General features: G+C 57.7%; 1 protein-coding gene across 15 annotated transcripts in view; it reads right to left on the bottom strand.

Annotated features, from left to right (window-relative positions):
- Positions 1-2,659: 2,659 nt before the first annotated feature.
- The window catches only part of ATP9B (ATPase phospholipid transporting 9B (putative)), a 251,509-nt gene continuing 226,307 nt past the window's right edge, over positions 2,660-27,861 (bottom strand). For 13 of the 15 annotated variants that reach the window (XM_045041291.1, XM_045041296.1, XM_023242122.2 and 10 more), the window contains 12 exons: positions 27,694-27,777; positions 27,434-27,604; positions 24,130-24,228; positions 23,406-23,495; positions 22,511-22,655; positions 22,347-22,411; positions 21,670-21,825; positions 21,494-21,558; positions 17,080-17,188; positions 8,474-8,531; positions 7,661-7,864; positions 2,660-3,130 (listed from right to left, as the gene is read on the bottom strand). In XM_045041291.1, coding sequence (XP_044897226.1) covers positions 2,994-3,130; positions 7,661-7,864; positions 8,474-8,531; positions 17,080-17,188; positions 21,494-21,558; positions 21,670-21,825; positions 22,347-22,411; positions 22,511-22,655; positions 23,406-23,495; positions 24,130-24,228; positions 27,434-27,604; positions 27,694-27,777 — 1,383 coding nt within the window. In that variant the 3' untranslated portion in view covers positions 2,660-2,993. Of the gene's footprint in view, positions 3,131-4,287; positions 7,575-7,660; positions 7,865-8,473; positions 8,532-17,079; positions 17,189-21,493; positions 21,559-21,669; positions 21,826-22,346; positions 22,412-22,510; positions 22,656-23,405; positions 23,496-24,129; positions 24,229-27,433; positions 27,605-27,693; positions 27,778-27,861 lie in introns of those variants that run through there. The other 2 variants (XM_045041290.1, XM_045041294.1) reach the window with 2 other exon arrangements.

Below are 27,861 nucleotides of genomic sequence, written 5' to 3'. Positions count from 1 at the left end.
CCTGCCTGCGCACCCTGTCATCCATCCATGCACCCAACTGTGCCTTCATCCACCCCTTCTCCCACCTGTCCATTCATCCACCTGCCCACCCAACTACCTGCCCACCGCGTCACCCGCCTGTCCACCCATCTGCCCATTCAACCGCCTGTCCACCCTACTGCACGCGTCAGAGCTCCAGTGGCAGTGAGGCACTGAGGTAAAACACTCAGCACCTCCTCACACCAGGCCCCTCTTGTGCCCATGTTCCTCATTAACACGAACTGGTCTAAATTCCCTGGCGGTGGGCTGTCCTGACCGCCTGTCACGGTCTGTAAACACACAGGCCTCCGCACGCGCCCTCCGCCTCCTGACCTCGAAACCCTTTCCTCTCGCTCGTCGCATTTCCTGGGGCTGTCTGATGTGCGGTGTCGTCCTCCGCCCAAAGCGTTCGTGATCTCTCCAGGTGCTTGGGCCACACAGTCCGAGTGCCGAGTCGGCCTTGCCTGCCAGCTGTGGGCCTCTGGTCCCGCCCCGGCCTGCTGAGCGCCCCCACCGCAGGGCCTGGAGAAAGCTGCCGTCGCTTCTTTTTCAGCGTGGGCCTCACCTCCTCGGAGGAGCCGGTCACCCGCCCTCGGCTTCCGGAGCGCGCCTCTCCACCTCGGCGAGTTTCCTCGGGGGGGGGAGCAGGCCCATCCCTGCGAGGGCAGCACCTGCCCCGCGGGCACCCACCACGGGCACCGTGCACACCCACTGTGCGCACAACAGACACCACGCGCTGCGTGTGGCTCACAGCAGACAGGGAGAACACGGCTACACTATCAATTAAAACGCACTTTGCACGCCCAAAAGGCGGCAAAGCAACCCTGAAGTCCTACGGGGTTGGACAGCTTTCGCAAATGGAGCTGATGGGGCTTGGCGACTTGGGCCGGGGACCAAGCGCGGGGACGGTCGCTGCCCGCCACCTCCCTGTGCAGCACCCTCCCGTCTCTGCAGGGCTGGTTCGTAAACGTGAACCTGACTGGGACCGGGTGACCCTCCTGGGGCAGCTGCCTTGTGTCACCTGGCAGAGGGCTGGAGTCACAGACATCGCCCGTGCCACCACCGTGCGCCAGCCGCCCACGGAGAGCTTCTGTTATTGCCACTGTCACGTCACTCAGCCCTGGTGGCAGAGATCGCTCCCCCTTCACAGACGAAAACACACCCGAGCTCGGAGTCTAATTCGGACGTAATGCGCCTTCATTTCTCAGGACTCAGGTCGAACTCCGTCTGCTTAGTCAGAATCCAGCTAAGACCCCATGGCTTGGAGAAGTTTCTGTATTTTTTTATTTTCATTATTTTTATTTTTAAAATTTTTAGAGGGAGAGTGTGAGTGGAGGAGGGGCAGAGAGAGAGAGAGAGAGAGAGAGAGAGAGAGAGGGAGACAGAGAATCCGAAGCAGGCTCTGTGCTGTCCGTGCAGAACCCGACTCAGGGCCCGATGCCATGAATCGTGAGAGACCATGACCTGAGCCGAAACCCAGAGTCGGAGGCGCAGCCGACTGAGGCACCCAGGCGTCCCTCTGGATCTTTAAATCACTTTGCAGAACCATTCCCAGCGCTTCCTGGTTTCTCAGGTTTCTGGCCGCTCACAACTCATTATGTCGGAACTAAGCAATTCCGAGGCGGACCCCCCCCATTTGCTCTGGGACGTCCTGCGTGTCCCACAGGCCGTCGGCTGTGGACGGGCTGAGATTTCTGTGATGCCCCAAGTTCCGGGTGTGCTCCCGTCCCCACCACAGGCTGCGTGCGCGGTGGCCCCAGGACCCGAGCCCACAGCGCGCGGGGCGGCTCCGCGGCCGGAAATGGCTACGTTGGGCCGGCAGCGGGGGGCCCCAGCGCTTGGCCCCCCCCCCGAAGCAGCTTCCTGCCCGCGCTCCTTCCTCGCAGCTGCTGCTTTTCCGCTTTGGGAGGACACCGCAGGGACGCCCGGGCGGTGGGTGGTGCCCGGGGACACGGCGTGCGGCTCCACCGGTGGCTGATGACCCCGTGGTGACTGGGGGACCGGCCACCTGCTGGGGGAGGCCGAGCCTGAAGGGTGAGAACAGGCCGGAACCACCTGGCACGGGAGGCACCCGGCCTCAGGACACAGGGAGGAGCTGCCCTTCCAGCCAAGAGCCCGCCGCTCGGGACCCCCCAGTACGCTCCTGGTGACGGGCGGGGGGGGTCGGGGGTCACCAGTGACACCCAGGGTGCTCCACAGAGTGGCGGGGGCCACCTCCGCGCCTGGAAAAACACCCCATTGGACGAACACAGCTACGTAGGCGCAAAAACCCTAATGTCAGCCGGAAACACACGGGCTGGTTCTAGCAGGGTGCTGTCAGGTGCGTGTGCGCGCTTATGACCCCAGCGCCGGGACCGGCAGGGTCGGGGCGGGGAGGCAGCGCTGTGAGCGCACAGGACCGCCGGGGTCCACTTCCAGACCCGGCGCGGGGGTTTCCCCGTTAGAAGCGGGTTCACTTAGCGGCGACGCCCTCGACCGCACATCGCTGGTGGCGGCCACGGACTTAGTGCAGAGACGCGGCCCCTCTTCCGGCTTGGCTGCAGCGCGTGTGGAGACGCGGCCCTTCACGTTGGGAACTCGAGTCCCCGCGGGGGAAGTGTGACCGGCGGGGAGGCATCGGCAGCAAACACAGACACCAGCGTTTGGCGTCTAGACTTTATTCTGGTTAAGTGAAGGGGCTTTCTCTACTGTGACATCGGAGAAAGAATCCGAATGTTAGGAAACGGCCAAATGCTAAATAAACTTTCACTTTAATTCTCAGAACACGAGAGTCGGATGAATGCTTTACGCTAACAGTGGGAGAAGTAGGGCTTCTTTTCGAAAGAAACGCGAGTGGCTTGACACACAGTCGTGAGCAACAGTGAGCGCGACTCGCCACGCGGGCCGGGAGCGTCCGGGCGGCGGGGGCCCCGGGCCCGTCCCTTCCCGACCTCCCCGCAGCCCCGCACGGCCCCCGCGCTGCCGCCGTGGCCGGCCTAGGACGTGAGCTTGGTGTAGCTGGGGGGAGACAGCTTCCGCTTCAAGTACTTGAGGACGTACAGCGGCAGACAGCTGACCATGGTGATGGCCGACACTTTCCACACGAAGGTCACGGTCGTGATGAAGGCAACATCTGTAGGGAAGAGGCGGGAACAGGTTGAAGAGGCGGCCCGAAGCCGCAGACCCGCGGCCGTGGCGCGTCCCCGCAGGCGCCAGAGACGGGCCCGCGCACCCGGCGTGATGGGCTCTTTCAGCAGAAGAAACGGAAACCAGATCTTAGAGACCCATGACGACGTCCCCAGATGCCCTCCGGCGGGTGGAGGCTCGGCGCGGTCTGTCCTACCCGGTCTGGGAGGTGACCCCCCGCCCCGCGACCTCTGTGTTGGCGGGTGGGGCCGTCGGCCCGAGGGGCCCGCAGGCTCGCCTTTCCGCCCAGGCGGAGAAGGCGGGGCTGCCCGGAGGCGTCCTGGGAGGGGCGCGTGCAGGAGCCCACACTCAGCGCTCCTTCTCGCCCTGGCAGGACTCACGGATTCCACACGCGTCGAAGGCAGGGCCGAGCCCGCAGACGGCTGGATATGGTCTGGATTTAACCGTGCTTTGAAAACCCTGCCAGTGTTTTCCAGGGCCTCAACCACTAAAGACAGAAAAGCAAAACCAGCCGCAGGGAGGGACGCACGGCGTCCTGACGGACGCGATTCTCAGCAGCAGACGCAGAGGCCTGGGCACCTGCCCTCACCCAGCAGGGGCGGGGGAACCTCAGCGGGGAACAGCCCAACGCCAGCCTGTGGCACAAGGAGAGTCAGCGAGAAACCGAGGGAGACCGGTCATCACTTCCTGTCTCCAACTCTTCCGCTAAATTTGTGTCCTTGTGAAAGAAGCAAGAACATCAGCTAAGAAAGCTCCGGAGACACTCTGCCTGCACCTGTCTGAAAACAGGCCAGGAACGGGGACGACAGAGGAGAGGCGAAGGGGGTACCAGGACCTCGCAAGCTGTCGGCGGTAAACGTGACCATGGGAAATGCATCTGTAATTGTGGTTTCAGTGCTTTCGTGTTCCTGCCTGTCGTGTCGGCATACAGTGTTGCTTTTTTGTAAAGTTTACTTATTTATTTAGAAAAAGCGTGAGCAGGGGAGAGAGGCAGAGAGGGAGGGAGGGAGGGAGGGGGAGAGAGAGAGAGAGAGGGAGGGAGGGAGGGAGAGAGGGAGAGAGAGAGAGAGAGAGGGAGGGAGGGAGGGAGGGAGGGAGAGAGGGAGAGAGAGAGAGAGAGAGAGAGAGAGAGAAAGACGCAAGCAGGCTCCACGGCCAGTGAGGAGCCCGATGCGGGGCTCTAACCCACGGACTGGGATCATGACCTGAGCTGAAATCAGGAGTCAGAAGGCCAACCGGCCGAGCCACTAGGAGCCCCGTAAGATGTTTTAAACCATAAGTGAAAGACAATAACTGACTCATGGCAACTTACTCATTTTTTAATTGTTTATTTTCTAATTTTGAGGGAGCAAGCCAGTGCGGACAGGGCAGGGGCAGAGAGAGAGGGACAGAGAGAATCCCCAGCAGGCGCCGCACTGTCAGGGCGGTGGGGCTGGATCCCATGAACTGTGAGATCACGTTCTGAGTTGAAATCAGGGGTTGGACGATCGACCGACCGAGCCCCCACGCGCCCCAACTTACTGCTACTTTAAGGCGCATCCCCCAACATTCCCTATAGGATCCAGACCTCAAGGTTCCGGGGGATTTAGTCTCAAAGGCAAAACCCGCTGTGTGTGGCGCTTCCCCAGGTGCCGTGTGCACACGCCTACTGGAAGGTCCCGCACCTGACACGAAGGTCGCTGGTGGACAGCGTGCTTCCGGGAGGGGCTGCTGTGCGTGACCATCAGTCCTCACCCCAGACGACCGTGCCTGTGTCGTACTCTTCCACAGCAGTTTGAGGCTCTTCTCTTTCTCTCCTGGTGAAGACAACTTTGCCCCAAAGACTCATGGTGTGGCCTGGAACGCTGCTGACTCACAGAAAAAACGTCGCCGTTTTGATTTTCAGGGACCGAGGCTTCTGCCTCAAGACGAATTTTCTGACACACGTCGACATACTCACAGGCGATGCTCTGACCCGACGGCTGATCAGGGAGGGCCCGCCAGCATCTGAAGGGGGGCAAGTCACGTAGACTCCAGGGCCGTCCTCCTGCCCTCATCCCCAGGGCCACGCGGCACTCTACCTTCTCACCTCCTCCCGCCTGCCGCAACCCCACAGGTGCCAACGGCAAGATGCTGGCTCTCGGAGGCACTCACCCGAGTGACTCCCACGCCCCGCGCCCCTCACCGTGAAGCTCCCTCCCGCGGGGTCCTGCACCTGCCCAGGCAGCAAGTTGCCCCGATGCCCCACGAAGCCACAGGAGTGGTGCGCCCACGGCACGTGGCCTCATCACGCGCCCCGGGTGTCAGGCGCTGGCTGGAGTCGCGCAGGCCAGCCTGGACCCGGCCCGGCGGTGCCCTCGACGCCTCGGTGCTGCCCCAGAGCACAGCCCTTGCCAGGACCGTGACCTGCCCCCAAAGAGGCCACTCAACACGGAGACCTTCTGGAAGCCCCCGGCTCTCCTGCAGACGGGCCGGGCCCGGGAATCAGCCTCCGTCGGCCGGCGGCCTCGGACAGTGCTCCCAGAAGTGGCTTTCACGGAGCGCGCGTGTCCGTCCGCACCGTCCCCTCCTCTCCGCGTGGCCAGGCCGGAGCCGCTCTCCTGCTCAGCCGTGCACGCTGCCCTCGGAACCTGGGGCAGCGACTCATACTCCCCGGACGCCTCTGCAGGGCACGCTCACGCTCCTGACCGCCCGCAGAGGCTGCTCTGGCCTCTCCCTCGGAGCCGTGGGGACTTCCCATCCTCGGGGGCGTCTGGAGCTTCCGAGGAAGGTGGGTCCGGGTGTGCATCCCGTCTTGTCCCCCGCAGACACAGGGACTTCGGATCTGGCTTTTTCTTGTGCTGTTTCCGAACTCATTCCCATGCTGTGTGTTCTCTTCCTGGGAATCCTGGTGGTCGAGGGCAGGGACCTGTGCTCCTCCTGGTTTGCACCCCACGAACCCTCTCTCCGCCTCTTTGCTCACCTTCGGGAAGGACTCCTTGGTCGTTATCTCCCACTCCTGCGACGTCTCTGTTATCACGCTACTCCCTCCGCCCTGCTCTGGGCCACCGGACACAGCTCCTCTCATTCTGAGGTTTGTGCCCCTCTCCGGGGCTGCGGCTGTCTGTCTGCCAGGGCTTCTCCCCAGCTGTCTGCTCTCCGCTCACCGGAGCCACGATGCGCTGCTGGGAACCTCTGTGGGGTGTGTCAGGCGCCCGTCGGGCTGGGCGTCCAGCCGCGTGGGGCAGGTGACAGAACGGAATCCTCAGTGAGTGAACTTAAAGGAAGGGCTGGCCTGCACAGACCACAGTCACATGAGGGGCTGTCTGGAGGCCGTTCGGGTTTACTGTTGCTGGGAGGCCAGCTACAGGCTGATGTCACAAGGCCCTGAGGCGACAACCCCAGTTCTGCTGCTCTGGGGGGGGGGCAGGTGCTGGGAAGTCCTCTGCACTGGTCACACGAGAGTGCGACTGAGTGGCTTGGCACAGCGATGGCGGGTACGAGCAGGCAGCGTCTTTTGCTGTGGTTATTGGTGCTGACGAAACCACCAGGGACACGACGCAGTTTTCCCTTTTCTCAAAGTCCCCTGGGAAGTTCCACGTCGGATCGGGAAAGCAGTCACTGAGCTGAGTTTCTGACGTGCAGTGTGGACCCAAGGGCCGTTTCCACCCTGCGGGGGCCGGGTCTCACGGTGGGGGAGGCCCGAGCACCTGACGGTGATGCCCGAAGGACAAACATCACCTCTGGGCTCATCTGACCATATCCTGTCTTCTCGCTGCCCTAGTTCTAAAATCCCTGCAGTCCCAAGGCCACATCACTCCCTTCCAGGACGGCGCCCGACGGAACTGGCCACTGGGCGTCCACCTCCGGCTGGAAAGGCCCGAGACTGGCAACAGGGAGGGAGGAGCTGCTGTGTGGTGAGGACAATGTGACGAAGGGACCGCGTGGGGCTTCTCCGGGCAGGAGTCCCTCCCGAGGGAAGCGCTTCGAGGCAGTAGGGCGGGTCCTGGGCAGGTGGCATCAGGTGGCAGGTGAGGGCGACTCCGGCCCACTCTCCCTCCGATCTGTACGGCAGGGTGACCAGGACCAGCCTGGTGGCAACCAGAGCCACAGTCTGAGTGTGGACCAGCAGCCACGTGTGGGGACAGGTTCTGTGAGGCCACCCTGTCAAGGTCGCTAGGCCAGGGTCAGCGGAGTGGGGGTGAGCGTGCCCAGTGACCCCATTACAGTGCCCACGGCGCTTCGTGCCGCCGCCGTGGGGCCCTGTGGCCTCCATGTCGGGGGCAAGCCCGCCCGTCCCCTGGAAAGAGGGACAAACCGTGGAGACTTGTGGAAACGGTCATCTTCAGTGTCTTTTAAGAAGCCAGCGTGCTGACGATCTGAATTTTTCAAATTATGACAAGGACTTTAATCTTTCCACGAAAACAAGCTTTTTGTGTCGTGAAGTGTTCTGACGTGGGTTTTACTGTGATCTGTGGTTTAAGACGACGTGGTAAGAAGCAACAATAAAAAATGTTCAAAAACACCTTGAACAAACCAGATTTCCAAGGCAACTTACCAAAATACTCATTCAGAAAAGCCAGCGAGGCCACGTAGCAGCCCAGGCTGAGGACCTCGGCCACCGCCATCAGCCAGTGCCACGTCCTGATGGTCAGGGCCACCATCAGGAGCTCCGTGAGGATGAGCGCCGTGAAGGAGATGGCCAGCACGTGCACAAACTCGGACTCGAACAGGAGCAGGGCCCCGTACATGAGGATGCCACCTGGAACACACAAGGGGGGGACACGCGGCTCCGATCAGGGTGCGAAACGAGCGCCGTGCGAGCCGGCGGGGCGACATCGCAGAAGCAGCACCTGACACGAGTCACACTTAAAATACGGGACTGCGTGCACCCCACACGTCGCGTTGACTGACGGTTTACGGATAAAACACGTGGCCCCAAGCAGCGGCGCAGGAACCGTTTGCAACCTGGAGGAAAGGCCGCGTCGCCTCTCCCACCAGCAGGTCTGCTCTCGAGGGAACGCACGCGGGGTGACTTGACTGTCCGCGACCTCCCCTTTGTCGGGAGCACCCAGCCCAGGCGGTTGCCGGCTCCTGTCCACCCAAGTGAGGTTTCTCACCCTTGAAGGGAAACCACTGCGTGGGGCACACACTGTGTAGGTGCGTGTGGAGATGTTCCCGGATTAACAATTCATTAAAAACAGGTCAGTTTTTAGGTGACGCACGCCAGTCAAAACATCAGGCCACACCGCAGCGTGCAGGGGCCCGGGGCTGTTGATGGAACTGTGACCTTCTGGAATTGAACCGCGGGGTGAGAACAGCATTGCCAGAGGACACGCCGCGTCCGTCCGGAGAGGCAGGCCCGTCTTACCTTGGTAAATGCTGATCAAAACCCAGACGAGGAAGGTCTTAAAAGACAAGGATCTCCCCTAGGGGTAAACAGTGGAATATATTAGTTAACAGAGCGGAACACGCGTGACACACAGCTTTTCAAACAGCCAGGAATGAGCACAAATGCTAAAAGGCCCCCGAGGCCCAACCCCCCGCCCCCCACAACCTGCCCGCGCCCCCCGTGTGCACCTGCGGTGCACAGCCAAGTCTCGTTTGACCTCTGGTGACCCGCAGCCACAGGCTCGTTGGCTTCCCAGGAGTGGATGTGCGTAAGCAAACGCTTAAATGCACTAGCAGATGAAGACTTTGTCGTAAAAACAACTTCATTTACGCCCTTACTTCTTCCGAACAAAAATCTCCAAGTTTATTTTTTAGTTTCTCCAGATAAAAACGGACGGTCTATCTCTGCTCAAGTTGGAGCTTATGAACCCTGAGATCCTTTCTGGAAACGAGTCCACGAGCGACAGACAGAGTGGTTTCGTACAGCCACCTTCCCTTTTGCAACTTAGACCGGGCCGTCGGGATGCGTCCAGGAGGGTGGAGCACGGCCTGCGGCCTTGCCTGACTTCCGTCCCGAAGACATCCACACCCGAGGGAAGACTCGGCCATTAACCAACCGCACTGACCTGCTGGCGCTAAGGGCTGCTCCAAGGCAATGCTCCTTAGACAAGGCCGTGAGAACGACAGACACTCGGACAGAGCCCCTCGGGGCCACCGCCAGATAGATGCGTGTGCTCACAGACCACTGCGTTTCCTCCACACCGCTGCTTCAACGTTCTCATCCATGCAGCGTCGTGGTGAGACGGGCAGACATGGTCCCCATTTACAGATGCAGAGACACAGAGAGCCTGGGGCTTTCCATAAGTCCACGTTGCAGGTTAGCTGTGCTCATGTGTACATCTGACCCTTGACATGAGTTTGAACTGTGAGGGTTCTTCTTTAAATAAATATGGTAGTGAAAATGTATTTTCTTGTCCTTATGATTTTTTTTAAGTTTATTTTCAGAGAGAGAGAGAGAGAGAGAGAGAATCCAAGCTGTCAGCACAGAGCCCCATGCGGGGTTCAAACCCACAAACAGATCATGATCTGAGCCAAAACCAAGAGTCAGATGCTCAACCAACTTAACCACCCAGGTGCCCCTCCTTGTAATTGTCTTAACGTTTTTTTCTCCAGCCTACTTTATTGTGATGTGTGTGATGTATATAACACATGATATTCAAAGCCCACGTTAATCAAAGGTTTACGTGACGAGTGAGGATTCTGGTCAACGGCAGGCTGTTGGCAGTTACGTGTCGGGCAGTCGAAAGTGATCTGCAGATTTCTGACTGTACAGAGCGTCCGTGCCCCTGACCCCTCAAGGTTCAAGAGTCAACTGCAAATGACCAGAGTCCGAAGCTGTGTCTGTGACCAGGGTCCCCCTGCCCGGGGAGGTGGGTGGTCTCCGAGTCAAAGTGCCGTCAGATGCCAGCAAAGGAATATGGGAGATGGAGGGGGGCGTTTCCATGACGACCTCCAGAGCAGTCTGCATCCGAGCCGTGATCACCTAGAGTCAGGTGACAACTTCACAGAAGAGACGCATGCCGTGAGACACGTGTGGCCACTCCAGCATCTTCCTGAGTTACACGCCAAACCCGAGTCCTTAGCATACGTACGTGTGAAAAGTAAGGTTCAGATACAACAGGTGTTTTTGAAAGGCAATGCTGATTTAAAAAAGGCGGAGAACGTTAACCTGTGTCACACAGGTCCTTTCAGTGCCGATTTCCCAAGCACGCTTCTCTGGACGCCAACAGGTGTTTGATCCTCAACAAAACACACATGTCATTAAGCACATGGCCGATTTTATCTGAGTATTTTAAAAGAGAACTTAAATTTTTTGATGTAAAACTAACAGATTTAGTCTGTAGCCAGATTTGCTGACATCTGTTCAACATTATGTATGTGGCACGATGATCAGTTTATATAGTGAAAGACACAAAGGGGTATCTGTGCTGTTTCTTGTATTGGAAGCGACAAAGTCATCACACGGTGTCTGTTAAAGAGAACGTATCAGTGTGCGCGGAGCTCCTGTATCCACGCAGGCTGTAGGTTCCTGAGGCAAAACGCTACAAGATGGGCATAAGAACTGTCGATACGATCAACTGGAGAAAAAAACCTGAAAAATACGCATAAACCACTAGCTTCTGGATGTGATGCTTGTTAATGGCTCTGAAAGACGAAAGCAAGAGTCTCGCCGTACTCGGGGGTACAAGTGTGCTGCGCACGAACACAATTCCATTCCACTCGTCCAGCGGCTCTCGTGGGCCCACACACGCCTTCCCTTCGGTTCTGGGAGAGGAAGAACGTGTCTGTCACTGACTGGTGGAGCTCTTCACACCCCTGCCTCACACACGCACGGGATATTCCTTCAGCAGGAGCTCTGTCCGGGCAAACAGGCAGACACTGCTCAGGACCGGCCGCCCCGGGTTTGAGTCCTGCCTGGGACGCCCCTGGGCACATAGCTAACCTCGGGGTGAGTGGTTTCCTCCAAGTGAATACAGATGATCATGGCACGTACTCATGCGGATAGAAGACAGCAAGCATAAAGCCAGAACTACTGAGTATTGAATAAATGCTTGTTACTATATTTAAATATTTAAACATGAAATCTTAAAGACCCGAAAGTACTTTTCCGTTAGACACCAACCCAAACTGTAAAAAATAACATCAAGCAAATTTTGGGAAAGGTTAATCCACCTGAAGGTCATGTGGTTTGAGACCGAGGGATCACAAGGGGTCACACCGGATCAGCTCAGCTGCCCCCCAGCTGCCCCTCTCAGCCTCCCTACCTGGACCCTGGGCAGCCAACCCCGTCCTCTGTCCCCATCACTCGGCACTTCCCAGGCTGGCAGGCGAATGGGATCTTACGGACTTTTGAGCCTGACTTCTTTTGTGTAGCAAAACGCATTCAAGACTCATCCGTGTTGCTGGATTGATGGTTTTTCTTCTCACTGCTGAACACTATCCCAGTGCGTGTCTGCAGTTTTGGGCAATTATGGCAAAGCTCCCGTAATCATTTATCTACAGGATTCCGTGTGAACACGAGTCTTCATCTCTCTCTGGTGAAGGCCCAGGAGTAGGACTGCTGCCTCCCGTGCTCAGTGTGTGTCTAACTTCACAAGAGACTCCAAGCCACGTTCCGTCTGGGCGGCTGTGCTATCCTGTGTTCCGTCAGCCGTGGGAGAGCCCGCGCTGCAGCCGACGCTCTGGACCTGCCTGCCCGGGGGGTCGTCGCCGGCCCCCCAGCAACAGCGGTGGCGGGAGTTTCACATACGCTCACTTGCCACCTGCAGGTCGTGACCCTGGGTGTCACGTCAGTTCGTCTTTTGCCCGTTTAAAAAATTGGGTGGTCTTCTTTTTGAGTTTTGAGGGCTCTTTATATTTATCCAAAATAAAACCTTGGGTGGCGAGGAACTTGTCCTGCTAGTGTCCCGCAAGACGATCAAACATTTCTAACAAATTTTAACTTGATACATGAGCGATGTCTTGCTGTGAGTAGAACATGATGCAGAATGTCACATGATCACAACTGAGCCAAGGGTTCCTCTCTCTCTCTCTCTCTCTGCGGGATTGTGGGTGATCGTCTCATATGCTTGGATGCTGGGTCTCAGGCCTCGGTGTTTGGCAGAAATCAGTGAGTTTTCTGGACGTTGGAAGGTGCCCACAACTGGCACTCGTGTGCCAAGCACCTATGGACAGTCCCTGGCTTCCTTCTAGGTCAGGCTGCCTGCAGATATAGACCCTCTCTTCTGCTGCCTTACTGCCAGTTACATTACATACAGCCTATGACGAGAGTTTATTAATACTGCACCGTAGTCATGATCCGGGCGAGCGTATACAATGGCCCCCACGCAGAGAAAGATTCCATCGAGTCAACAGATAGCAGTGATTCCACTAGTGGTAGTGAAAGTCGTCCTACACAGTAACCCTCCTCTCTCCTGTCTCCCTCACACCAGCCACAAAGGTTTTCAAAGTAAGTGCAGGTTAATTTATTTTTCTATTTTGTATTTTCCTTATTATCTTATATCACAGTATTATAATAATTTTTTATATGAATCTTCGGGTTGTGGAATGAATCATCTGACTTTCCATTATTTCTCATGGGGAGATTCGCTTTGATACACAAGTGCTTTGGATTACAAGCATGTTTCCGAAACGAATTATGCTGAGACCAAGGTTTTACTGTATTTTGGATACAGGTCCTCTGTCTTGCATGATTTGCAAGTATTTTCCCCCAGTCTGTAGCTGGCCCTTTCATTTTGTTAACAGTGTCATTCACAGAACTAAAGTTCTCAATTATGATAAAGTCTAACTTGCCAAGTGTTTCCTTTCTGAATCATGCATCTGGCCCCATATCTAAGAACTATGCCTACCCCAAGGTCACGCACGTGGTTCTTCCCCATTTTCTTCCGGAAGGCTAACAGTGTTACATTTAAATCTAGGACTTATTTTGAGTGCGTTTCCCCCAAAATGTGAGGAGTGGGTGGAGGCTCCATTTCCGCCAGTGGTTCCGACAACATCAGTTGACAAGATGACCCCTCTCCTTTGGATTTCCCTTCACGCTTGCCAAAGATCAGCTGTGGCACGGTGGCTCTCTCTCCGGGCTGTCGACCCCGCTGGCCCACATGTCCATCGTCTGCCGATCATCTGATGCATCGGTTACTACCGAATAGAAAGTCTTGAGATCGGGTACAGTTAAGTCTTCCAACCTCGTTCCCCTTTTTAAAAACGTTTTTAATAATCCTAGTTCCCCTGCCTTTCCATGAAAATTTTGGAATCAGCTTGTCAGCTTTTGGCCACGCTGCCTTCCAGTCACAAACGTTCTTTTGCACTTTTATTTATTAATTTTTAAATTTGAGATGGGGAGCAGAAGGGCAGGAGAGAGGATCCCAAGCAGGCTCTGTGCTGTCAGCACAGCCTGGGATCATGACCTGCGCTGAAATCAACAAGTCAGATGTTCAATTGGCTGAGCCCCCCAGGCACCCCTCTTTTGGACCTTTAAAGACCCCTCTCACACCCTACAGCCTCCAGCATCCACACCCCACACACGTTTCATCATTAAGCCAACTTTACTTTATGTCACTGCAAATGCAGTTTAAAAACTTTTCTCAGATTTCAACTGTTTATTGCTAATACACAGAATTACAAATGATTAAATATATTTTTAAATAGATTCTTAAATATTTTAAAATATATTTTAAATATATTTTTCTACTAACTATTTATTAACTAACTACTAGTAACTAGTAGTTAGTTACTACTAGGTTACTAACCTTACTAGTCTAGAAGGGTTTTGGGGATGCTTCGGGATTTTCCAGAGATGATTATTTCATCTGCAAAAGGATCCTCCCTGATTTGTCTTTAGTTTCCTTTTCTTGCCTTATCACTATTATTTCTAAATTATGCAAGAATACATACATTTCAGAGCTAAAGCCATCTTGAGAATATTCAACAGAAAGTAAGAAAACAGTGAAGTAATCCTAACAGTTGAGCGTCTAATGGTGTCAAGGTTGTTTATGAAGGACTGTATGGTATTACCGACTTCATACCTTGACAATTAGTGCAGCCACAACCCAGATGCCTCCACGGTTAGCAGGTTATTTATCATGAATACACAGAACAATGTGTTGGGACTCAGAATTCACAGCTACAGGTCTGAGATATTTTAGGATCATGGGGGCTGGCTGAGCTGAGCCTGGGTCACCTTACTAGTCCTGACCCCCGATCTCGGCTCGTGTGGCCTTTCCTACAAGGCCACAGACCGTCTGGGATAAATCGAGCCGTCTGCAGAGTTGGGAGAGGGAGGAGTGCCCCTGACGCACCGGCCGCGCCCAGGACCGTGCAAGTGGCTGCTCCTCTTGAGTAAAGTGTAGGCGTTCAGAGCGGAGTCTGGCCTTTAAAAGAGGAGCACCAAAACATTACCGCACTTTGCGCCAGGAACAGAATACGGATTTAGGAAGGAGAAGGGGAAGGCGGCCTCTTCGTTGGGAGTCCTTCACCCCGTCGTTGACACAAACAATTACTGGACAGGTACCGACTCCAGGTAGGGCTTAGGCTCTGCAGGCAGAGCAGGGCGGACATTTACATTCAGGCTGGCTGACCCCGTTAGGATAAGTCAGTCAGGGGCGAACGCTTTATCCTTCACACTCCGGGAATAAAAAGACTGGTTATCAAGGAAGTATGAAAAACAGGCCATTTTCTTTTCAAGCATAGGATTTCCTGTCTGTTTTGCAAGGGATCCGTACTCTGCTTCCCTCGATTTCCTCTGAAAGTATTTGAGAAATTTATCGTGACCTTGGGCTCAAAATGGGCTGGACACGTAGCACGGAAGACGACGGCTCACACCCGTCTGTGGCTCGTTTCGTGCTGCTGTCCTGTGCTGTGTGTTGTTTAACTTAATCTGAGTTTCTATTTTCTCTCCTGACTGCACGTGGCTTCCTGGGACCAGTGATGGCTTCGTGTGTCTTTGCGAGCCCAGCCGGCTACCTCCAGTGGCCTCGACTCCACGCCTGCTCACGGCCGGCCGGCCCGCCGGCCTCCTGAGTCATCCACAAAGTGTTACGAAGCAACGTGAAGCTTCAAGATATCTCCCTGGCTTCAATAAGAAAACATGACTCAACTGTTATCAAGTTAGGTGGTTGAGTACTTTAAGGCTACCTCATTTTCAAAGGATTTGAAGGCTCTCAGATTTACAAAGATATACCATAAACACAAAAGGAACAGATTTTAGATCTCAGGGAAAAGATGCTTCGGGAAGATAAGTGGCTGAATTCCTGTCAAAATAACGTAGGAACGATGTCCGGACTTTAGGATACCGAAATATTCTAAACTGGTCACCTTAACAAAAATGAAAAACTAGTACCTTAACGAGATCCAACTCAGTCAGAACCAAACACCGTTTCCTGAGTCCCCTTGTGTTTAAACGCATCCACTAATGGGGGAGTTTACGGATTTGTGGGCCACCTGTGACCCTGTAAACGTATTCTGGTTACTAGGTAACTTAGGGCATCCGCATTTGACATCTTGAACAACCGTGAGCGACCCCGTCCAGCTGGTAATGACCTCACTCTCTGAGTCCTTCATGGTCTGGCCACGCCCCCGGGCCCACCTGTAATGGCCGTGGGCGGCTGGGCCACCAACTGCCCGTGGTTTCAGAGTAGCTCACAGAGTTTCGTTCCTACATGAAAAGCTTGCTTCCCTCAGGTGTGTGAGGTGGCATTTAAGTAAACGTTTCTGGAGTTTATGAAAATAAGGAAACACACGATGTAGTAAAATTCTAATTACTCACAAAAGCTGCCTGTAGTTTTTGGGTCTTTGATCCTGTACTGCTTTACTGAATGATAACGGTTTTGCCGTTTTAGAATAAACAGTTTTCCTTGTAATTCACAATAATATTGCCACCAAGATACTAGTGCTTGATGTATATATTTTGTATTTGCATTTTATTATCAAATTAAATGTTCTTGAATATAATGACTGATACTTTATTTTACACGATACTGATGCACTAGCTTTATTTTTGTCCTGACTATGAAAGTAACGTGAGCACTCTGTATTTTTTTCCAAGGAACTTTAAATCTGCTTTGCTCCAACTCCATAAGAAACCCACCAAGCCCAAAGATTGATGTCCTTTAATTAACATTAAGGGGCCAGTGCTCTCCGAGGCGTCAGTCGTCAGCTGAACGGAGTCTGTGCTAACACCAGCAAATTCCTTCTCCGCACGGCTGTAGTCTTAAAGATCTGACTTGGTGATTTCAGGTTGGCAATTGTCAACCTGGATTTAATTGGGGGTTAGTGGGTTTTGTTCTCAGTGTTCCTTCAGGAGACTAGCCTTCTGGAAAACTCCAAGGTCACTGTAACTTGTGCCTAGAGAGCTGGGGGCTGTTCCTGTTTTCCACGTTATGAAAACATGGTCTCATAAAAAAACACGCCACACCGAAGCTTCGTTCGGGAATACTTCGACCTGAACAGAGCGCGGTTTGGGGCCAAATAAATGTATGTACTGCACACTTTCAGGGAGTGGTGTTTTCTGGGGGTGGACTTCTCCTCCGCAGCATCCTTGTGACCACAGCCCTGGGTCCTGGGGACAGGGACACACTGTCCGTCGCATCTCAGACGGGACTCTGACGTGCACAGTGTTGGGACGCGGCAGCGAGTGGACGGGAAGTCAGTCCTGCCAGTAAGCGTCCTTCCCGCAGGAAGAAGCAACGAGGGCGCACCGGCCACTGGGTGACCCGGGTCCATCTGCCGAGCTGCCCAAAGTCCCCCCAATGCTTCAGAGCCTCTTTGCGATTGTAACCGTTCGTACGCACCACGACAGAGCTTGAGTGCAAACATCTGAGAAAACGGTTTTCCCTTTCTGACGTTTAAGTCAAAAGGAAAATGTTAACAACTAGGAAAAGTGAAAAACATGCGGAAGAATGGAGAAGACACTGTTTAGAGCCTGCCTGGAAACGCGTCATGGCTGGCACACGTCCTCACAGCAGGTGCTCTGCTGGAACACCAGGAGCGGGCGTGCTGGTCCCGGGAGGCGCGGTCGCGGGCGGGTACCTTGGTGAGGTCCTTGTACAGCTCCGGGTACAGCATCGCCGTCTCCGGCTTCACGTCTTGGTCTAGCACCAGCGAGAACACCGGGAACATGGTGTATATGGTCGCATACCTAAAACCCACAGGGAGTCAGGTTAGGGCGAGGAATGCGCACCCCTGTCGACACAGCTGTGCGGTCAGGGGCTGGCGCCCCAAATCCCGAACAGCAAAACCAGGCTCGGCTTCTTCCTGGGACTTAATGCTCACCCCAAATAACACAGCCTGTAGGGAACGAATGCTCACACAGGTCCACTTTTTTCTTTCTTACACTTTGTATTTTGAGGTCTCTGCAGACCCACAGGCAGTTGTAGGAAATCACAGAGAACCCCCGTGCGCTTCACCCAGCTTGCCTGGCGGTGGCAGCCCCGTCTCGCGGCCCGGGTGTCGTGTGGGCGCCGGCGGTCAGAACCTCCACCGGCAGCAGCGGGGCCCCTGACGCCCCTCCCTCCCACACCCCCCTGCCCCCGCTCATCCGCTAACCTGCCCCCCACCCTACAGTTTTGTCATCGCAAGGCCACACTCGTGCCTCGCACTCAGCCTGACCCCCAGGAGGCTGTTCCAGGCACCACTGCAGCCGCAGGCACCCCCTGTGTGCCCGGTGGGGGTGCCTGCCTCCGCGGCCCCATCGATCACGGGAGGGCAGTGGGGTCATTCCCCGTTTCCGGCTGCCACAAATAGAAGTGCTACGAATACTCACTGCACGGGTCTTCGTGTCAAACCAAGCTGTCGCTTATTTCTCTGAAAGGAGCCCCAGGTGGCGTAAGCCCAGGAGCGTAACTGCTGGGGGATTCGGCAGCGGAAGGTTTCGTTTTTCAAACACACTGCTGGCCCTGCCCGTGCGCCCTCTCCCCTGGGAGCAGTATTGCTGGGCGGCTGTGTGCCCGGACACCGTCCCTCCCACCGGGTTCTGCAGAGAATCCGCTGTCCTCGGCCGCGCTCCCCAGCTCTCCGCTGCCCAGGAGTTTGTCTTCTGAAGTCTCAGGCTGAAGCATCCTGGTGTGGATGTCCCTGGATGGACCATGTGTGGGGAGCTGTCAGCCATCCTTTCTGTCTCCTCAGCCCTGCCCTCTGTCCTCCCTCCCTCCGGGGCTCCAGGGGCACAAGGCCAGAGTCCTGGAGGCCGAGGGTCTCTGGGCCGTTCGTCCCGACCGGCGGTGGGCCCTGCGCTCCGGTCCGTTTCCATTTGGTTCCGCTTCACTTTGTCTACGTCTTGGCCGAGTCTTGTCTTTCCGTTGGTTCTAACGCTCCCGTCACTCGTCACGGTATTTTTGCACAGCCGCTTCACGCCTTCGTCAGACACACCTAACCCGGGCTCCTCGAGGCTGGCATCCATTCTCCCTGACTCACTCGGAAACCTTCCTGGTTCCTGGTGTGGCGAGTGATTTTCTCCTGAAACCCGGACGCTCGGGTGCCGTGCAGCCCGGGTCTCCTGGAGCTGTGCCACCCCCGCCCGCCCTGGATGCCGCCCAAGGACTGCTTGTTACCGTGCCTTCCAGGGAGGTAGGGACGGGGCATGGGGGCTGCTGCAGGGACCTTCCCTGTCCGGCCGGCTGCCCCCTCCTGTCCCTCGGCCGCAGCACAGGCTCCTGGGGGTCCTCATCCCTGGGACCAGGGCCATCTCCAGCTGCCAGCTCGTCCGTCCCGGGGGGGGGGGGACACACGACGGCAGGACCCCGGGGCTCAGGTGGTGCTGCCCCAGGCCCTCCTCTTCCCTCTCACGTCTCCACACGCGTGTCCTGTGTACGATGTTTGTGAGATTCTGGTTACGCTTAGCAGAAGGATGAAGAAAAGTACCTCTGACTTTCCCGAAACAGGACCGGGTTTCACATTTTCATCCGTGACAAAGCGTTCAAGTTGGGAGGTCGGCCAGTGGCCGAGCACCACAGCGAGTGACCCCAGCCACCTCGCCTAGCTGCCGGCGCAGGTCCCAGGGTCACTGCGGGGCTGTGGGGGAGGAACCTTCTCAGGGAGGGTGTTTCCGGCTACTGCCCACCGTTCTGTGCTCTCGGAGGTCAGCGGGGTCACAGGAGCTACCTACAGATCGAACCCCTACCTTCTGGGTTAAATTAAACTGGTTTAAGGCCCTACCTTTCCTCCAAATTTCTAGTTACTTTTGTCAACCTTCTGGGAACAATTCCCATCCCCTTAGGATTTAGGAGCTGATGGGGACACAGCTGCTCCCCCCCACAGTGCCTGCAGACACAGGGCCCCCAGGTCCTGTGAGCAGCAGCTGCCGTCACACGAGGGACCCACTGACCAAGGCCGGCCTGGCCCTAAGGATGTTGCTCAGAGCAGGAGACGCCGGCAGGCCAGGCAACGTGGGACGGGTTCTCCACCAGGCGTCTTGCCAAGACTTCCACTTGCTGGTGAGCGCGTGAGCCTCTCAGAGGGGCTGGGAACACCGCGCTCCCGGGGAACTGTGCTGAGGCGTGCTTTCTGGAGGGGCGGGCGCAACTTCTTCCAGGACCTGTGATGGGGGGGGAAGGGGGGGCGCCCACGGCTGCCCAGCTGCCTCGCCTCGGACACACGGACCTCAAGGGTGCCCCTGCCGAGCCGACAAGAGGAAAGTGGGGAAACGCCAGGAAATATTCGGAGTTGAATTGTACCAACTGTCCTGCAGCTTCTGTAGCTGGGTTTCTGATCTGAGGATGTTACTTTGGCCTTGTTAGACTTTGATAAAAATCACCTTCCTTCCCATCCACTTCTGACTGTTGTTTTCTAGGTGAGGGCAAAACTGACTTCGCTGTTTACTCTTCAAGAAGCTTAACACAAAAGCATCTCTTCTCCACTGCCAACAGACTCAGCGCACCGAGGCTCGAGAAAATTCTGGATGCCTCTCGTGGACTGCAGAGAAACTACCTCTGAGTAAGAGCCAACAGAAGTGCCAGCTTCTGCTGACGAGGGCTCAGGCTGTGGTGGGACGCATCAAAGCAGACAGGCCTACAGCTGTGCTTTCGCTAACTTGGGCAAGTGTTATTTAGGAAGGGATCCCCGCTGTCCCTTAAATTCTCCTTTTCGTGTTTCAAGTCCACAGTTTGACAGCAGGAAAGAAAGTGGGAACTGTTTTCTTTGGCCTCCACAGAAACAGTCCAGCTGTCACAACGTCGTGTGCGGACCCCGTGCTCCGACAGCAAGTCATGGGACGCGTGTCGCAGAGGCCAAGGCAACGGAAAACGTGAAGAAACAGCGCTGAAACCTTTTGCACCTTCAGGGTCTGCCCGTTTGTGTGCTGCTCTGGGCGCCAGCACTGGTCACCGTCCCCGGGCCTGGGCCATCAGGAGCGAGGCTGGGTCGCACAGCTGGCCCTGTGACTGCAGGTGGACCCAGGCCCCAGGCCGAGGCAACCACAGGTGGGAGGGCTCCGCGGCCGCACTGAGGACACACGCGACCCCGCCTGGGCCCCTGGAGCAGTGCTCAGGTCTGCCCGCTGTCCGCCTCCCCGGTGGGTGCAGCTTTGGGGGGGCAGCAAGCAGCTGCCGTTGGCCTCGCGCTGGGACGACGCTGGGGACTTCCGGACATCAGTGTCCAGGGGAGCCTGAGGGGGCCGGCCTGGTGCTCCCGGTTCTCGGATCACCCGGAACCTTGGCATTGGGCACGTGTCAATGAAATGTACTCAAAACAACCCCAACCCCAAGGGCTGGAGCCGCTCACGGGCTCGTTCTCTGCTGCCCCGGAAAGCCGCTGAACACCGCGGGAGACAGGTCGGGCTGTGTGAGGCCCCGGTTCTGCCCCTACGAGCTGTTGCCTCTGTCACGTTCCCCGGCCCCTGGGTGTGTCCTTCCTTGCCCGTGACACGGGGGAGCCGCTGATGCCTGCGCCGCAGGGATGCTGTGCGGATGGAGCCCGGGGAGCGACCACACGGGCGGCGCAGGGCAGCGGGTGCCGGGCTCTGCGGGAGCAGGGGGGAGGCGGTGCCGGGAGGCACAACCTGGACCTCGCCGCCACGCCGACGGTCCTGCCGGTTTTATTTCCTGGCGTAACTCTGAAGCACGAGGGGAAGAGAAGCTCGTTTCATTCACTGTAACAGAAAACTCCCGCTTTCCAGGCTCGACGGGCAGAACTGGCAGCAGTTGTTGCCGTGGGGGATCTGGAGAGTCGTGGTGGCTAGCGGGGAGACTCTCCCGGGGTCTGGTGTGGCGCCGGCTCCCGGCCCGGGGCGTCTGCTGTGGGGCCGTCACCGGCCACGTCCCCGGCCACGTCCCCGGCACGTCCACCTGGGTTCCGGCCCGTGAGGGGGGGTCACGGTCGCCCACCCGCCTCACCGCGCCCCGGACGCCCGCCGGGAAACAGACGCCCTGCTCAGATCGCAAGGGGTCCGAGCTCCTGACGCCGACCGTGCGCGGAGTCACCCAGACGGCGCTGCGCGTGGCTCACTCACCCCACCATGAGGAATCCTTGGTACAGAGGGACGGATGCGAAGTAGAAGACAGAGGAGAACACGGCCTGCCGAGAGGAGAGGGGAGGGGAGGGGAGGGGAGGAGAGCGGCCGTCAGCCCCGCCGGCCCCCCGCGCTGCACCGGCTGCACACGGCCGCGCCCGCAGCGGTCCCGCTACCTGCATGGTGGAGATGATGAGGCCCCGGTGCATGACGAACTGGCCCAGTGCCGCCGACCGCTTGTAGCTGCTCCGCCCGTGGACCATCAGCAGCCGGCCGATGTGGCGGAACTGCGTGACGGAGAAGTCCGCTGCCAGGGAGGCCTGCCTGCCCTCCTGAAACGAGCAGGGGTGCCGCTCGGACCCAGCGCCTCTCCGCGTCCGCCGCCCGAGGACCGAGGCCTGTCCCTGCGGCCCCACAGGGGACAGGCGCACCCGCCGCCGGCCGGGACCCGGGAGCCCGTGGGCCCTGTGGGAATCAGGCCCGCACGGCGGCCCCCGGGTCCCTAAGCAGCCGCAGGCCACACCACAGAGCTGTGCCGGGGCGGGACTCTAAACGGCGCCACCTGACGCACAGCTGTCGGGCAAAGCGAGACACACGCCGGGCTCATTCCCACACCAGACGAACCCCCCCGCCACAGGCCTGCGCCAACGTGAGGGGAGACGGGGTGCGGGGCGGCAGGAAAGTTTCGCTGGTGGCACGCGTGGAGCCCGGCGCGGAAGGGGCTGCAGGCGGCTGGTCCCGCACACCTCCTGGGGGACGCGGGAGGGGCCCGGCGCCGGCGGGCTCCGCTCTCTCCCCGCACCACCGAAGGGGTCGCTCGGGGCCGGCCGCGGGGACCAAGGGGCACACGTACCTTCCCTTCGATCCCGATCCCGCAGTCGGCCGCCTGGATCATGCTCACGTCGTTTCCCCCGTCACCTGCGGGCACAGGAGCAGGAGGTGGCACGGAAGCCCGGAGACACGGGACCAGCTCCCCGGGGGGGGGGGGGCCCGGGCCCGGCAGGGCGGCAGGCTCACCGACGGCACACGTGCGCTTCCCCGTGTGGTGCTGCAGGAGCTTCGCGATGCGGGCCTTCTGGGTGGGCGAGCAGCGGCAGCACACCACGGCGGGACACTGGCAGGCCAGCTCCGCCAGCTCGTGCTCGTAGTACTTGAGGCACACCTGCGACACAGTGGCATCAGCACCGAGGCGCAGAGCACGGCGCGGACGGGTGCCGGGAGCACCCTGCATCCTCCTCCCCGGGTCACGGCCTCCCCGCCCGTCCGCGGATTCGGGGCCGCAGCAGCTGCCCCGCCGGATGCCCGGGGCAGAGCGTCAGGGAGGTGCCCGCACACGGCCAGACACACAGAACCCCCGGAGCCCGGCCCTGGCAGAGGCTGGGTTTAGCCCCCAGGGACGGGAACCAGGAAGGAGGCCGGGGATTCGGGGCACGGGCCCCGGGCTCCGGCCTCAGGGTGAGTGTGGTTCGGGAAGGAACAGCTGTGCCAGCCCCTCCTGTGGGGCCGCAAGCCTGTCTCCTGCTCCTGTGACCCGGGGCGCAGTCCTGGAAATGCTGGTCTGGGCACCTCTAGGTCCAGACTGTGGGCGCCACACTGGAGGCTCCAAGGCGGCTGTGCTATTAACCGCGAGAATGAGGCCTAGCGCCTCGAGAGGACTGTAAGTCGGAAATGGATCAACCTCTAAAACACGAAGGAACAAGTTATCCCGTGTTCAGGCCACAGGTGCTCACCAGGGTTGCACAAGTGCTGCTACCAGAGAAGTAGCTTCAACAGCAGCACAGGTGAGACCCAGGAAGCCCTTGGTCCGCAGTGGGGGAGCAGACACGAGCCGGGTCAGAGAGCAGCCTCGCCTCCGCGGAGGGGACGGACGGGCAGATGGACAGACCTGTGCTTGGTCAGAGAGCAGCCTCACCTCCAGGGAGTCCCCAGATATGACCAGAGCGCAGTCGTGCTTCCTCCGGAAGGCATTAAGCTCCAAGTGGGCCTCTCCCCGATTGGTCACCTCCACAAAAGAGAGAAAGGCACCCACGTTACAGTGTTATCCAAGTCGTAGGGACAAACAGCCCGTGTGTATGAATCACAGCGACCTCTGTGGACACGTGACTTAAGACGCAGTCCGGTCTTGCAGCGGCAGTCCAGAGCCGGGAAATTTCATTTTTGTTTGAATTACAAACAGTCATAACTAATACATACAGGAAACACAAACTTTGGACCATCTTACTGATTTTCTTTGAGTTAATTAAGGAACGGCATTTCATTTGAAAATTGTGGTAGATTAAAGGTGCATTCCTACTAGGGTGTAACTAATATAAAAATGTAATTTTTACCGACACACAGTTTGTAAACTGAACAGGAAATGAATGCATCGGTGTTAACATAGAAACTCGGTGAATAAATGAACCTCCCAGGACAACGGGAAAGTATGTGTGAATTTAGACCTTTCTCTCCATTAAAACGTCACTTTTTCATCATGAGGTAGGCGGATGACAGAAACCGTTCTCAATGTTTTTACAGATGGGAGTAAAAGATGACGGCATTTCTCTCTCGGTGGAGGTATTCAGGAATTAACACACACTTGCACGTACATCCTCACAAAACCAACAGGTAAACCGAAGCGCTTTCAGACAAATACTCACTGGTCTGAAAATGTGAATGTCTTGGGTTCTGGACACCAAATGCGAGCTCTTGGCAATGCAGGTGGCGGTCTCGAGCTTGTCGCCTGTCAGCATCCATATCTAGGAGACCAGTGACGGTGGTGAGCTTCCACACTACCACACCTGTGTCTCTTGCAAGTGCCTATTCATACACAGACGCCTGCACGCGCAGGTGCACAGCGTCACCACGCGCACCGGCCACAGCGCAGAAGCTGTCCAGTGTCACGGACGGGCGGACGGATAAGCAAAACGTGGCACATACACCACAGAATAGCGGTCGGTCTTAGAAAGGAAGGAGATTCCGCCAGACGCAACACGAGGGACGGCCGAGGACACTATGCTCAGTGAAACGCACCCGTCACAGAAGGGCAAGCGCTGTGTGATCCCACTTGTAGGAGGTCCCTGGCGTTGTTGCATCCAGAGACAGAACGCAGAGGGTGGACGCCAGGGCTGGGGCGGGGGGGGGGGGGTTAGCGTTTAATGGGGACTGAGCCTCAGATTTACGAGCTCCGAAGACAGCTGGTGGGGATGGGCGCACGACAGTGGGCACGTACTCAGTGACGTGAGCTACACACTGAAGAGTGACTACGATGGTAACTGCTACTTGCCGTACGTTTCACCACCGTATGAAGAGTCTGCCGACTTATCTAAAACGAGTAGGAGCAAAGTGACGTTAGACGTGGCGGCCGAGACCTGGAGGCACGGGAATGCCGGGGGTTGAGGCAGGTCAGGACCGAGGCTAACAAGGGCACCTGGACACGCCCAAGGGCAGAGCTCACACAGCCTGTGTGCAAACAAGCGGGGCTTGCACGGTGAGGAGGCCCCTGGAGATCCTTGCTCGACTTGCTGGTTTTTCCACTGGAAACTGAGGTTCAAAATGGATTTTAAATGGGCAATAGTTAAGCCAAAAATTGTATCAAATAAAACACGTGAGGGGCGCCTGGGTGGCTCAGTCAGTTACACATCCGACTCCTGACTTCCGCTCAGGTCGTGATCTTGCGGTTCGTGGGGTCAAGCCCTGCATCAGGCTCTGTGCCGACAGCGCGGAGGCTGCTTGGGATTCTCTCTCCCTTGCTCTGCCCCTCCCCCGATGGCTTGATCTCTCTCTCTGCCCTTCCACCACTGACATGTGTGCGCTCTCTCTCAAGATTAATGAACTTAAAAAAATGTCAACTACTACTACTCTTACTGAAAAAAATGGGGTGCCTGGGTGGCTCCATCAGTTGAGTATCTGACTCTGGACTCCAACTCAGGTCATGATCTCACAGTGTGTGAGCTCAAGCCCCGTGTCAGGTTCCACGCTGAAGGTGTGGAGCCTGCTTGGATTCTCTCTCTGTCTTCCTCTGTCTGCCCCTCCACCACTCGTGTGTGTGTGCACCCTCTCTCTCTCTCAAAATAAAGTTAAAAAGGAATTACATAAACACGTGCTATGTATCGTAAGCATCCCTAGACTATAAAGAGAACACAACCGGGACATCTAATACACAACAGGATGGTCTGCACACCTAGTCACAGAGAGGCAAACACTTCTCATTAACATCTGAATACAAGTGTTTTGTGTACCGTGTATAAATACGCATTTTTGGAAAGAGCAAACAACTCGTGGCACACCAGTTCTCTCAGGCGTGACTCCCGGTGACGAGACTTGTGGGTCTTCTCAGCGTCTGGGGACTCGAGCGGTTTATTTACTTCCCACACCGCTTCCCTTCACGGAGCCTGGACCTAGACTACGATGTATCGACGCGTCGTTAAGACAAGGCTGGGAACGATTTGGGCCGGACCCCCGGCCGCTGGTGAGCCCGCGTGCAGCACAGGGGCACGTGTGGCCTTGAAATCACACCCTCACGCCACGCGGAGGTGCAGGGTCTCCTTCCTGACACGGGGGTGTAAGGGCAGAAACCCTTACGAGCTTAGAGAACGATCAGTGGGAACGCCCCGGCACCACACCCGAGGCACACTCACCACGGCAGCCCCCGACCACCGTGCACGTACGACCGAGACCGGGGGAGGTTTATGAAAAACCTCAGCAAAACCAGCGGGGCCCTGCTTCTAAGCGGTCACAGCTCTTCCCGCCAATGTTTGCTGCACAGCAGTCAGGCTTCCATCACGTAAGAGCCCGGGGTCTGAACTGCTCTCGCGTAATTCCGAAGCCAGATGTACCTCCTGACTCGGCCGAGGTCCGGGACGGAGGGACGTATCTTCTCGTCTCCCACCTGGACCCCTGGAGGCAAGAACCGCCCCTCCCCACCCCTGCACACACCGCCGCGTCTTCGTCAGAACCGCCGCGTGCGTTCCGGTCGGATGCCGGGAGCCGCTTTCCTCGTCTCCAACTAGCTACCTACTGGTTCTCTTCCAACTAGCTACCTACCAACGCCAGCTGAGCGTTATTTTCACCAATGAGCGCGAGGCCCGGTCCTCAGGGCAGCCTCGGGATAAATCTTCTCTCCCATCCTGTAACCGAACTTTGGGCTTCACTGGGAACACGTGGGATCAGAAAGAACCTCTCTCAAAGCTAACGCTCAACGCCACCACGCGCCAATTTCCCCTGTACGAAGGGGACAAACCAGGAAGAAAAAGGCAGGGCGGGCCGGCAGACAGCGCCACGCAGCCTTGAGTCGTGTGGCTTACGGGGACCCCCCCACGACAGCACGACGAACAGACGAGGCAGTGCCGAGTGGCCCTCGCCTTCATATCAGGTCGTGAGCGGGAAGCTCGGTGGCACGAGGGGGGGCACCCCCATCTGGGTGGGACCCGAGGTCTCCGAGGCCGGGGTTGTCCCGAGCTCACACCCGATGGATGCCCAGGGCCACGAAAGTCTCCGGGACGAAGCTGCCCCACGGGCGAGCCCGAGACCCAGGTGGGCCGGGACATCCAGGGCAAGGGAAGGGTACGGAAGGGTGGGATAGGAAAGGGTAGGGTGGGGTAGGGAAGGGTAGAGGCAGGGCAGGAAGGGCAGGGATGGGGGAAGGGAAGGGTCTGGTGGGGTAGGACAGCGTAGGGCAGGGTAAGGGCAAGGAAGGGTGGAGGTGGGGGTCTGGTGGGGTAGATGTAGGGCAGGGAAGGTCTGGGTGGGGGAGGGAAGAGTAGGGCAAGGAAGGGCAGGGAAGGGCAGGGAAGGGCAGGGTGGCGGGCGGCTAGCGAGAGAGACAAACCGTGGGCTGGGGCGGGAGGCAGGCGGGGGGCCGGGGCGACTTTGCGGGGGAGAGGAAGGGGTCCTGCGTCCCCGACCCCGGCGGCACGGCGGGCGCTTCCAGGAGGGACCCCCGGGCCCGGGCCGCGCCCGCACCTTGATGCCCGCGTTGCGCAGCAGCTCCAGGGTGGGCCTCACGTCCGCCTGCAGCCGGTCCTCCACACCCGTGAGGCACAACAGCTCCATCTGGCGCTCCAGGCTCTCCACCACGGCCGCCACCTTGAGCGCCCTGTCGTGGATGCTCAGCTTGGCCTGACTGTAGCGGCTCTGAGGAGACAGGGGCCGTGCGGTCAGGGGGGCCGGCCTCGGTCTGGCGGGCGGTCACGCGGGGTGGGTGTCCGCAGGGGTCGGCTCACCTCGAAGTCCTGGTACTGCTCCTCCGTCAGCGCCCTCTTGGCGACCACGAGGGTGCGCAGGCCTTCCCGGGCCATGTTTCCGCACTGGAAAAGGAGACGCGGGTCACATGCGGCCCCGATGGCTGCCCGCGGGGGCGACGGGTCCCCGGCGTATCCGCGGGCACCGCT

The sequence above is a fragment of the Felis catus genome, chromosome D3, assembly GCF_018350175.1.
Source record: "Felis catus isolate Fca126 chromosome D3, F.catus_Fca126_mat1.0, whole genome shotgun sequence".
NCBI classification, from domain to species: domain Eukaryota; kingdom Metazoa; phylum Chordata; class Mammalia; order Carnivora; family Felidae; genus Felis; species Felis catus.
Note: the sequence above shows the minus strand (reverse complement) of the source record. Positions and strands in the feature narration are given on the sequence as shown.